Below are 12,124 nucleotides of genomic sequence, written 5' to 3'. Positions count from 1 at the left end.
TGTGAGGTCAGGAAAGACAAAATCAAAGATTTTTAATAAACAGGTGGAGAAATGTCAAGAAAAGAAAAATGAGAAGTAAATGAACCCAGGCCGGAGTCAGGTATGACTTCCCCACCATCCTGGATTAAATACTGAATGAGTATACTGAATACAACTGAAACCAGGGCCATGTAGAGCTCTCTTTATTTACCTTCTACTTGTTTTGAGCCACAACTTCTGGTGTAACAAATGGGACCTTCTTTCTGAAACTACAAAGGCTACAAGCCTTCTTTTTCCTGTAACCCTTCCTATGTCTGCGTCCTTCCCCTGTGCCCAAACACCAGACAGGTCCTTCCTATGCCTATTTCACCTTGAGAAGAGACAACTGAGAGGAATCCTCATCAATGTCTGTCAGTGTCTGCAGGGAAGGTGCCAAGAAGACGAACCAGGCTCTGCTCAGTGGTGCCGAGCGAAAGGACAAGCGATGACGGGCACAAGCTGATGCACGGGAAGCTCCACCTGAAGATGTGGAAAAACTTTCCTGTGCAGTGACTGTGCACAGGAACAGATTGTCCAGAGAGGCTGTGAGTCTCCCTCACTAGAAATATTCTAGTGTTGTCTGAACACAACCCTGTACCATGTGCTCTGGGATCATACAATCATAGAATGGTTTTCATTGGAAGGAGATCTAGAAAATCACCCAGTTCCAACCCCCTACCATGGGAAGAAACACCTTCCACTAGACCAAAAACCCCTTCTAATCTGGCTTTGGACGTTTCCAGGGACAGGGCAGCCACTTTGTGGGCAGACTGTGATTTTGTGGCTGTTTCTGTGTTTGTGTCCTCACGTCGCCATGGCTGTGCCTGGGCCCGTCCCCACCGCCAGGGGCCGCTCGGGCCGCCCGCCGGGGTCCTCCGCGCCGCCAGGGGGCGCCGCGCGGCGGAAGCGCGCTGCCGCTTCCGCCCGTCGCGGCTGAGTCACTGCGCCGCGCCGCCCTCCGCTGCCGCAGCCGCCCGTCCTGCCGAGCCCGGCCCCGCGGCCCCCGTCCCGCCGCCGCCGCCGCCGCCGCCGCCGCCATGCCGCTGGAGAACCTGGAGGAGGAGGGGCTGCCCAAGAACCCCGACCTCCGCATCGCCCAGCTCCGCTTCCTGCTCAGCCTGCGGCCCCGCGCGCCCGACCCCGCCGCGCGCGACGAGCTGATGGCGGCGGTGCGGCTGCACAGTGAGTGGGGCCTGGGGGAGGCTGTGTGTGTGTGAGGGCTGTCTGTCTGTCTGTCCGCCGGCCACGGCACCGACCGCAAGTCTGCGGAGCAGCCGTGTGACTGTCTCCGGTCACGGATCCCCGGGCTGGGGGTTGTGTAGGTCCCCCCGCGGTTCGGCATCGCTCTGCCCCCGGGACTGACTCCCCCGGGCCATGGGCCCCGAGAGCAGCGGGGCAGGACGAGGCTTGGACCCGTGCCCTGTCCCCGGCTCCCACCACTCTTACATCGTGCTGGGGCTGTAAGAGCTGCGAGCTGGGCACCACGGGCTGCTGCGCTCACGGTGGGATAAAGAGAATCACAGAACATCCTGAGCACAAGGATCATCAAAGTCTAACTCTTGGTCCTGCACAGGACACTCCCAACAATACCACTCTGCCTGAGGGCACTGTCCAAGTGCTCCATGAGCTCTGCCTTGGGGAGCCTGTTCTGTGCCCCACCACCCTCTGGGGGAAGAACCTTCTCCTGATACCCAAGCAAAACCTCCCCTTACACAGCTCCATGCTTTTTACTCAAGTCCTGTCACTGGTTTCCAGAGAGCAGAGATCAGTGCCTGACCCTCCACTTCGTCTCATGAGGAAATTTTAGACAGCTTTGAGGTCCCCCCTCAGTCTCCTTCTCTAGGCTGAACACACCAAGTGATTTCAGCTGCTCTTTATACATCCCCCTCCAGACCCTTCATCATCTTCATGTCCCTCCTTTGGATGCCTTCTAAAAGCTTAATGCCATGGTATTGTGGTGCCCAAAACTACCCCCAGAACTCGACGTGAGGCCAACCCAGTGCTAGGTAGGGAAAGCATAAATGGGAGCAGTACAAAGGGCAGTGATGAAAAAAGATCAGTGAAAGGAAATGTGACAGACAAGATTGGCAGAAACAGTGGCTGTGCTGTGGCTGGGTTCAGCAGTTACCTGGTCATAGAAGGGACACTTCTGGTGTTGACAGTCATGTTGTCCTTTTAGGAACAAACACGCTCTTGTTGCAGCAATGAACAGCAGAACCCTTCCTGCTTCTCTTTCAGACATGGCTCCATACTACGAAGCCCTGTGCAAGTCTCTTGAGTGGCAGATGGACACGGATCTGCTGAACAAAATGAAGAAAGCCAACGAGGAGGAGCTGAAACGTCTTGACAACGAATTAGAGGATGCAGAAAAGATCTTGGGGGAGAGTGAAATCCGGGATGCAATGATGGCCAAGGCTGAGTACCTGTGCAGGATTGGGGACAAGGTTGGTGACAGCAGAGGTGTTATGGACTCGTAGAAAACACAGCATGGGAACCCTGTTAGCTGGGCAGGCCCCAGTGAGTGCTGGGGGTCTTGCAGAGAATTTTCTCTATGGCACAGCTGACACATGGCTGGCAGATAGGGGAGGGTCTTACTAAAGTATAAGTTACCTAGGAAAAAAACAATCCTTGAAAGAAAACTTTTTTCTTGACAAGGGGAAAAGTTTGCAGATACCATTATTCACTTTCCTTGCACCTTTAGACTCTCCCGAGCTATTTAGATTGTGCAATTGAATTTCAAGTTACAGAGTAGATTTCCATAGTCTTTAGCTTTAAAAAATACATGAGGAACACCTTTTCTAACTTGATTTAAACTTGGATATGTTAAGATTATTCAGAATGCATAACGTGAAAGTCACAGCTACCAGTGGGAGACTGCATGTATTCTTACAACAGGCTTTTTGTGAGTGTTCTGGGTGCTTTTAACATTCTTACAGAAGCAAATACTGTTTTGCCAGGAAGGAGCTTTGACTGCATTCCGCAAGACTTACGACAAAACTGTGGCCCTGGGACATCGGCTGGATATCGTGTTCTATCTGCTAAGGATTGGCTTGTTTTACATGGACAATGACCTCATCACACGGAACATTGAAAAGGCAAAAAGGTACTGCTTGGGTTGTCTGAGTGCACTAAAGCACTTCTGAAACAAGCTGTAACAAAAGAAAAGGAAGATAAATACCTTTCTGTCCAGAAATGACTGGTATTGCTTGTGAGAGAGAATCAGTGTGATGGGTGGGTGTTATTTTGTTTTACAGCACTTCCTACTCCTGGATTTTTTTATGGGGGGAAGAGAAAGGTTAGGATTTTGTGGTAGCTGTTTTCTAGCAGCTGGCTCAATTTGTATTTGTAGCCCAGCTCCCATTCCCATTTTGGGTGTGACTGGACTATGTCTCTGCCAGCTAAGTCCAGCAGCTCCTAGTGGCACCCAGCTGACTCTGTAAAGAGGGAGCTTTTCCTTTAGAAGCAAGAGCAGCATGCTGTGTTTTTGTGGCACTGTCCTTCCCATGTTCTCACGGGTAGCTTCCCAATGTTCTGAACTTCAGCAGTTCCTGTAGAAAGCTGTGGTTCCAGCCTCTCTGCTGCTGCCCTGAGACACCAAGGCAGAGGAGGTTCCTACTTCCCTTGTTCCTTGGGCAGGGATATTTTGTGTTGTCTTCTCAGCAGTTTTTTTCTCATCTTCTGCCCTTCCTAGAGCCACACCAGTTTTGTGCTGATGCTTAAAAGATAGCAACTTGTATCTTTTTTTCTACGCTGCCGGTTGGACAGCTTCGATTTTAGCAGCAAAGGCAGTGGAAATCTGTTGCCACAGTCCAGGCTGGCACATCTTTTTACCTGCACATCCACAGAGATTGTTGTCACAGCTGAAGAGGCTGTTGACTTTTCCTTTCAGCAGAAACTTGTCCTGTGTTAGGGCAAGAGGGAGGCCTCCGGGCTCTCCTGTCCCAAGGAAGCCACTTTCCTATGCCAACAGGTGTACAAAGCCTGGGCTGTTTCAACAAGCTCTAACATAAACCAAGCTATTCTTTCTCTAATCTCATGGTTTCAATTGATTTCTACTTGTTTCACATAGCTTATTACATTACACATTTACATAAGTAAATATTCTTTGTTCTATTTTAAGTCTAATAGAAGAAGGAGGAGACTGGGACAGAAGAAACCGTCTCAAGGTGTACCAGGGCCTTTACTGTGTAGCCATTCGAGACTTTAAACAAGCAGCGGAGCTCTTCCTTGATACAGTTTCCACATTTACATCCTATGAACTGATGGATTACAAAACCTTTGTAACATACACTGTCTATGTCAGCATGATTGCCCTGGACAGGCCTGACCTGAGGGAAAAGGTAAAGAGAGCGCGTGGAAACACTGGTGCAAACTGACAGAGCGTTTCCTTAACCTGTTCATCTGGAGGCTGAAAGGGATAGTGGTTTAAGATGTGTGTTTGCTTTCAGGTGATTAAAGGAGCAGAGATCCTGGAAGCCTTGCACAGTTTGCCAGCTGTACGGCAGTATCTCTTCTCTCTTTACGAATGTCGTTACGCAGCCTTTTTCCAGTCGCTAGGTAAGGCTGGGCTGTGTCCCACAACACTATTTCAGGTGTTCCAGTTATTTGTTTCAGGTCATACACAACTTTTGTGGAGTAGCTACAGTCTAAAACTAGAGCTATGTGCAGAAAAAACAAACTATAGAGAGTTTTTTTAACAGTGATATACAATTTTCTGCTTTGATTTTTCAAAGAAAGAAAGACAAATTTCTCATCCAATGAGCCTTGTGAAAGGTCACATCTGATTAGGTGAAAAAGCACTTTGAAAATGGCTATGAAACACCATCTTACCTGAAGAGCCAAATCAGAAAAGATTTGAAAGCTTTCTGTGTAAAAGGGTGACACCAAAGGAAAGCTCTTCAGAAAACCCCATTCTTGCCAGTCCTCAGACTGCTTCTTTTTTTTTCTGTGAGATTTAGAATACAAGAAAATGAGATATTTAGAAAAAGCAAGGAAGAACCCTTGATTTTGTGGAAGACTGGGCCTGATGAGACTGAGTTAAAGGGAAGCATCTTCCTATTGCTGGCCTCATCCCAAGCCGAGCAGGGATGCTGTCAATTAAAAAGGAATTACTTCAGTGCCTGGAAATCCTTGTTACTAATTTCAGAGCTAGTAGCAGAAAGTTAATGTTTTGTCCTTAAATAGGTGTGATAACAATGTTTCTTCAAGGGTTTACATACGAGTTCTGCTTGTTACCCAGCTCCAGGCTGCGCCTGCAGGCAGCAGATCCAGCTGTTGCCTTCAGCAAGGTGGTCTCTCCCCCTGAAAGAAGGATGCTGTACTGATTACAGACTCCCATTAGCTCTGCCACAGTGCTGTTTGCATGTTCTTACTGCTCCTGGCTCCAGACCTGATACAGATTAGATGAATTTACTTCCCTTTAGTGCAGAATCCCTTTCATATCTTGAGGAGTGCCGGAATACAATGGTCACGGCTATTACTTATTAACTGGTGCTGTGTGTTTTATTTACATAACTGATATGTCACATTTCTCAGAAATTACTAACTTATTTTTTTTTTAATTTTGCTTCATTTTCAGCTGTTGTAGAGCAAGAGATGAAGAAAGACTGGCTGTTTGCACCTCACTACCGATACTACGTTCGGGAAATGCGAATCCACGCCTACAGCCAGCTCCTTGAGTCCTACCGGTCCTTGACGTTAGGGTACATGGCAGAAGCCTTTGGAGTCAGTGTAGAATTCATAGATCAGTAAGTTCTTTGGCTTTTTCAGTTCATAGAGATCTCACTTTATACCTTTTACATATTTATGATGATCTCATTATGAGTAAAAATCTTTGTTCACTTGTATTCTAAATATACCAAGTTACATTTCTATGGAAGAGTGTGAGATGCTGATATTTCATTAATTACTTTGTTCTTTATATTGCTGTATTTATTAACCTCCATGTTCTATGAAACTTTAGATTTTAGATAGCTTAATTCACAGTTACGCAAAAATGGAGCTGTTCCAACTTTGGGGATCTGTACATTTTTTGTACTCTGCCAGTCTCCCTCTCTCATTTTGCTTGGTTTCTGTTATGTGGATAGGATCTGATGTTTTTAACTTAAATCAAACATACCCTGCAGTCCCAATTTGAAGTTCTTTTCTAAAATAAAACCAACAGATTTAGATCATGATAAGAACTAAGTGGTGAGTGAAGTGAGAAACTGACTTTTACTCTGTGTACATGGAGCACATTATTTCAAATGCCTTCACAGGAGTCATTCTTGTGGTTTCTAACATAGAAAACTTACAGAAATATGAAACTGCTTGAAATATTCAGAAATTAATAAGTGTTTCAAGAGAAACCAAATACTATTCAATTCAAAGTAATTTTTTTAAAGTCATACTAATTCTTATGCTTCCCAGTAATTCATTATGAGTTGTAACTTATCTTATTGTTGAGCACAGGAATATTCTTTTCTACCACCAGTGCAATGGACCACCAGCTGATAAAACAATACAATAATAATAAAATTTGATAAAGCAGTTAAAATTAAATATTATGGAGATACTTTTCTAATTAATTGACTGGCAGGAAGATACTTACCTCAGGATAAATTCCAAGTAGCCACACTGCATTACTGCTGCTTTTGGATTTGAGAGTAGTTGACACAAAGCTCAGTGGTAAGTTTCACTCACTCAAGTACAACACTTTGGCCTGATAAGAAAGAACCAAGAGGTTTTGTGTTCAGGTCACTAAAATGATTTTTTTAGGTGCAATGTCCAAGCCTTAGTAAGATGAGGATGCATAAGATACCTCATGAAGATCCATAAGCTGTTGCTTCAGAAATACAGTGTGGTGTAACAGCAGTTTCTGTGCTCTTAGGTCTACAAGTCCCTGATGAAACAGGACTTAACCAACTTTTTTTCTTCGTTTAGGGAGCTTTCAAGATTTATTGCAGCTGGGCGATTGCACTGCAAAATAGACAAAGTAAATGAGATTGTAGAAACTAACAGGTATGTAACAATTCCTATAGGTTGTTTTTAACAGATCAGTTGAATTCTATATATTTTGATGAGATTTACTACAGAAATGTTTAATGTTTTAGCATAAATTGTAGTCCTAGTTCTAAACCTCTGTATTTTTTCCCTCCATGATTCCTAGGCCTGATAGCAAGAACTGGCAGTACCAAGAAACCATCAAGAAAGGAGATTTGCTGCTAAACAGAATTCAGAAACTTTCCCGAGTAATTAATATGTAATTTTTTTAATGCAAGGGAATGCAAATGTTTAGATGTTTAAAACATTTTGGAAGTAACCTATAAATATATTGCATAACTTGGTATACTGTAGGGAAAAAAATAACTAGCAAGAAAGGTAGTGTTTTTACTTTCCACTTCATTATGTACACACTGTTCTGTTCTGGTGTATGGAACCCAGTTCATTTATTAAATGTATGATACCATTGGTGATCTCTTGTAATAGACTTTGTTCCTTTCCTTGCCTGTATACCCAGTGTTCCATATTGAACAGCAAAGCAGGTTCATGATCTGTGAACATAGAGAGCTCATGGCCATTTTATGCTTGCTGTTTTAAGACTGGTATTGGAATCAGAGGTGAAAGCAATCAGTTGCATAATAGTAAAGTGGCCAAAAATTTTAGTGAAGAGTGCACAATGTGCAGACAGGACAGAGTGTTGCAGTGAAGGGATTACAGCTTAAGGGAGAAGGAATAAGGATGCAAGTGATTGGGGTGAAGCAATAATATAACCACAGAAACTGTAGGACTAGAACTTTGGGAATAACTGTAACAGAAGTAGCCTCTCTCTTTAAACTATTTTTTAAACTGTTTTAAACTGTTGAAAAGGAAGTCAGCATGTGAGCAAAGCATTACATTTGTAATTATTGCCTGAGTTAGATTTGCAGATGTCAGTGATGGTGGGAGCTGTGGAAGGGACTACTGCAGTCTGACAGAGCTGTTCAGGTACTGTTCCTTTCTTCACAGCTGCTGAGGAATGAATGTCTCACTAGACTGCTGCCATGCTGATGACACATGGTTTCTGGCGTGGCAGAGCCTCCAGCAGCAGCTGTTTACCCTGCTGGCCTGCCTTGAGGGGTTTTTTCCCTCCTCCCAAAGGCAGCCTGTGAGTGAGTTCTGTGAGCTTTTGATGCATTTGGAACATTTACAGCCTGTATGCATTGCAACTTCGGTGCTGGAAGGAGCCCCAGCAGGCAGGTGTGCTCCAAGAGCAATCCTAGCTTGGAAGCAGCTGTGCCACAGACAGGACAGCTTGGAATTTCCCCTGCCCACCCCTCCCATTTTAAGATCATGGAGGGCCTCCTGTGCTGGAATCACTGCTGCCTGCCTGAGGTTGGACCCCTTGGTGCTGAGGGGTCATACCTATTCTCTGATGAACTTTTCTGAAACCCAAAATACAACCTCATGATTTCAGGGTTTTTTTTACTACTTACTGGAGGCTGTTCTGGTTGTTTCCCCCTCCAAGAAGCAGCTATTTAGCCAGTTTAAAGATTTACATTTCAGGCAGTACTAATGAGAAGAAAATTCTGATCTTTCTTCAGAATAGGCAGAGTAATAAAAAAGAACTCTAGTTTACCATGTGGTCAACTATGAGTCTCTGTTTTGTGTGTTCACACACATACCATTTCCTATAAGGTTTTAATTGATAAAACCCAATATTCAGACTTGCAATAACCTCTCTTGGTTTCTACATCTGTTCCATGCCAGGTAAGTAGAGCTAGCTAGGAAGGCTTTAATCAGTCTGACTTTTGGGAGCATCTTCTCCACCTTCCATAGGTGCAGGTGTGAAGCCCATCAGAAAACCAGACTGCTTTTCTGTCTTCACTGACTCGAGGAATTTCTGTTTGGTGCACAAATCAATTTTCCTTTCCAGCAAATTTATACATGAACTGGCCTTAATAACCTGCATCAAAGCTTCCATTCACCACATGTATTACCATGTATTTTTTTAACTGTAAGGAGAATAGAAACCTGCTCAAGAAAAATAAGGCTACCAGGGGCTTCATGCATTCCAGAGAAATCTTACTGCTCTCTTAGTATAGGTAAGAACAGGAGAAAAGAAAATGGAAAGCCCTACTCTGTGTGGAAAGTAAAAGCACTGCTAAAGAGTCTTAGTGCTCTAAGATACTTGCAGAGCTATCGACCATTTTATCCTAACCATGGCTGTCATCCTGTGGGAGCCAAGCATTTCAGCATCTGGTGCTCTCTGCTCAGGTGGGTGAAAAATAATGTTCCAAACAGAAGTGCACAATCCTACAACAGCAAAGACCCCTCTAAAGATCCCAACTTGCCTTCACATTTCCTGATCTCAGCCTGCATCCTGCAGAAGAGGATCCAGGGAGAGCCTGGAGATCTTCTGGACAAAGATTTTTGTGCCAAGACATGGCAGGAAGGAGTCACAGCAATTTTAGTGGAACTTTTGAAGGCTTTGTGCAGCAGTTCAGCCTCTCAGCCATGCCAAATGTGATGGGATAAAATTCTGGGAAAGGTGAAAGGCAGCACCTCCTGAAGCCCGCAGCTGGAGGCACACAGTTTAGCCAGCACGGCTGTTCACATCGTTCTCCTGAAAAAAAACCAAAAACCAGCAATCTGATACAGATTTTCTAAAGAGTAGGAATGCTGAGCTGAGGGGTCCTGGGTGGTCAGGCCTGGAGCTGATCAAGGGCATAATTTTGTCTATTGTTTTTAACTGCCTTCTTCCATCTCCATGTCAAATCAGAAGCATTACAATTTCTACTTCCTGAAGTAATTTCAAGTTGATTTTTACTGTCCTGTGACCACATTAGTTTTATATTCTGTTTATCTGATCTCATGATTTCCCTTTATTTAACTGTGATTGTGAGCAGCACTCCAGACGCAGGCGTTCATGCCTCGCTTTTGACACCTTTCCATGGATTTATAGTCCACATGCCAAAGCTGTACATTCTCTCTTGTAATTTAAGCTTGGGCAGTTCCTTTAGCTAATGCCATTCTCCAATTTCGCTTTGCAAGGCTGACTTCACCCTCGCTACAAGGTAGCCAGAACCAGAGATTTCAAGCCACAGCTTGAACTCTGCAATTCTTTCCCTGCATTAATGATGGGAAAGCAGGTGGGAAGGGCAGGAGGTGGGGTGGTTTAGGATTTGTTAGTAAAGCTCTCCTGTAAAGCAGTTGAAATGTCGTTTCTGTGCAAGTCTCTGTGCAGTTTCTGGCTCACCTGCCACCACCTCTGGTGCTTCTGTCACTGAACACTGGGCTCCAGAGCTCAAGGTCCAGCCTTGCAGGCAAGGGACAAGGCACTGGCTTTAGGAAAAAGTCACCTGTCATAGACAGGAAAGGACTCAGGTGAAGGGACCTAATCAGCAAAATGGAGGACAAAAAACTTCCAGCACTGTCAGAGACCACCAAACCCAGGCAGCAACACAGTCCCTGCTGATGCTGAAGAAACCTTTGTATCAATTTGGGCACAAATGTCAACACCAGCTATTTCTCATGGGCTTGAACAAAGCTTTTTTTACTTCATCTCTCAGGCTGTTTTTCCTCCTTGGCAATAAAGTTTCAATCCACATTAGTTTAAACCCTAAAGTTTGTTGGGTCAGAAAAAACCCAAGCATATGCCACTTTTCCATGACAAAGCTCCCATGCTGCTTGTTAGGAACGAGTCCAGCAGCTAACACAGCTCCGAGCCAAAGCACTGAAAAAAGCATCCAGTCAAAATAAAAAGTCCCATGGTGGATCCTACAAGCCACATGTGTCTGATTATTTGTTGCAGCAGAACGCGATAATAATGAACCAACAGGAATTTGCATTTAAATAAAGCCGGGGCAAGCCCTGCTTTGGGTTGTTTTGGTAGTCGGTGAAAACAAAGCGCCCACGGCGCGGCGCTCCGGCCTTCGGAGAGCCCGAGGGCACCGGGCCAAACTCCCCAGCCTCACCCAGGGCTGCACAGGCAGAACCTCCTGCCAAAGTCAGGTTGGAGCCTTTGAGCCCAACACTGCTCCACCAGGGGAAAGCCAAAGAGCTTCGGGCTCCCAGGACACATCTCCCCAGCTTTGATACTAAATGCAAAGGGCAAGATGCACAAATACACAAACCCTGCACACGGGGAACCTCTGACCCTGGGGTTTCATTGCATGCATTGGCAGTCTCTTACATCACCAAGTAACTGTCCCGAATATAAACTGGAGTGTTTTCCTATGAGACAGTCACTGATGGGAAGGAAACTGCTTTCCACCCAGGGAAATCTTTCCAATCAGGGACATCTTTGCTTACCGTGCAGCACCTGGTCAGAACCATTTTTCATCACTAACTCCTTTAGTGAACAGGAGTCACCAGAAGAGAGAACCCAAGGGGCAGCTCTGCTCTGCCCCAGGGTCAGGGCTCCCTGGCACTGCACTGCACCAAAGGCAGCAAAGGAAGGGGAGGGAGGATGCTCCAATTCCACAGAGCTCTGAGAGCTCAAGAGTTACACAGGGTAAATGCACCTTTTTTTCCTTCCTTAACTTTGCCTGTTTCAGAGGACACTGAACCCTGTATTAAATGCAGTAAAATGCAGAGTTGCTCCTCCAGCGTTGAAGCACTCAGAGTCACGAACCTGCCTGAACACGATGCCAAGCACAGAGCTCTGCTCCGCTGCAAACACCCGACTCCCACGCGCTCCGGGCTGTGGTCACTGGTACAGCTCTGCAGAACCAGCTGCAGCACCAGCAGCTCCTGCAGGATGGCACAGGTTGTAGAAATTGCTGCTAGGAAGGAAAAGCATTTGTAAGAAGGCAAGACAAAAAAAATCACAATACTCAGTAACACAGAAGTAAATGTAGAACTATTAGAGGTGTGTGTTACAAAAAGACAAAGCAGAGCTTGCCTGTTGTCCGAACCCCGTTTATATCTTGAAGCACTTACTCCAAATATTAAGAAAAACTTGTTATAAAGGGGAAACAACTCAAAACAAAACAAAATAGAGACAGAATAAAGGAAGCTTTGCTGCAAATGTCACTCTGAAGTCCTGTCCCACTAACAGGAGTTTTACTGGCTTTACAAACTGCTCCAAAATCACCCATGAGACACAAGTCCTGAGACAGAAAAACTCTGCAGGAGTGTTTAACCT

The 12,124-nt window shown here is 45.2% G+C and overlaps 1 protein-coding gene and 1 long non-coding RNA gene across 3 annotated transcripts; one reads left to right on the top strand and one right to left on the bottom strand.

The window, feature by feature from the left end:
• Positions 1–1,007: 1,007 nt before the first annotated feature.
• PSMD6 (proteasome 26S subunit, non-ATPase 6) lies at positions 1,008–7,482 on the top strand. The gene is made up of 8 exons (XM_015640627.1): positions 1,008–1,200; positions 2,257–2,462; positions 2,976–3,121; positions 4,139–4,358; positions 4,467–4,575; positions 5,597–5,765; positions 6,940–7,017; positions 7,166–7,482. The coding sequence occupies exons 1-8, from the start codon at positions 1,056–1,058 to the stop codon at positions 7,260–7,262; spliced, it is 1,170 nt and encodes a 389-aa protein (XP_015496113.1). The 5' UTR covers positions 1,008–1,055; the 3' UTR covers positions 7,263–7,482.
• Positions 5,237–6,976, bottom strand: LOC117245042. 2 transcript variants are annotated; one of them, XR_004499185.1, is made up of 2 exons: positions 6,608–6,976; positions 5,237–5,333 (listed from the first exon to the last, which is right to left on the bottom strand). It is a non-coding gene; the product is annotated as an uncharacterized LOC117245042 (long non-coding RNA). The 2 variants fall into 2 exon arrangements; XR_004499184.1 differs by having other exon boundaries at positions 5,237–5,319.
• Positions 7,483–12,124: the final 4,642 nt, after the last annotated feature.

This window comes from Parus major, chromosome 12 (assembly GCF_001522545.3).
Source record: "Parus major isolate Abel chromosome 12, Parus_major1.1, whole genome shotgun sequence".
NCBI classification, from domain to species: domain Eukaryota; kingdom Metazoa; phylum Chordata; class Aves; order Passeriformes; family Paridae; genus Parus; species Parus major.
This window is presented reverse-complemented; position numbering and strand designations above follow the sequence as displayed.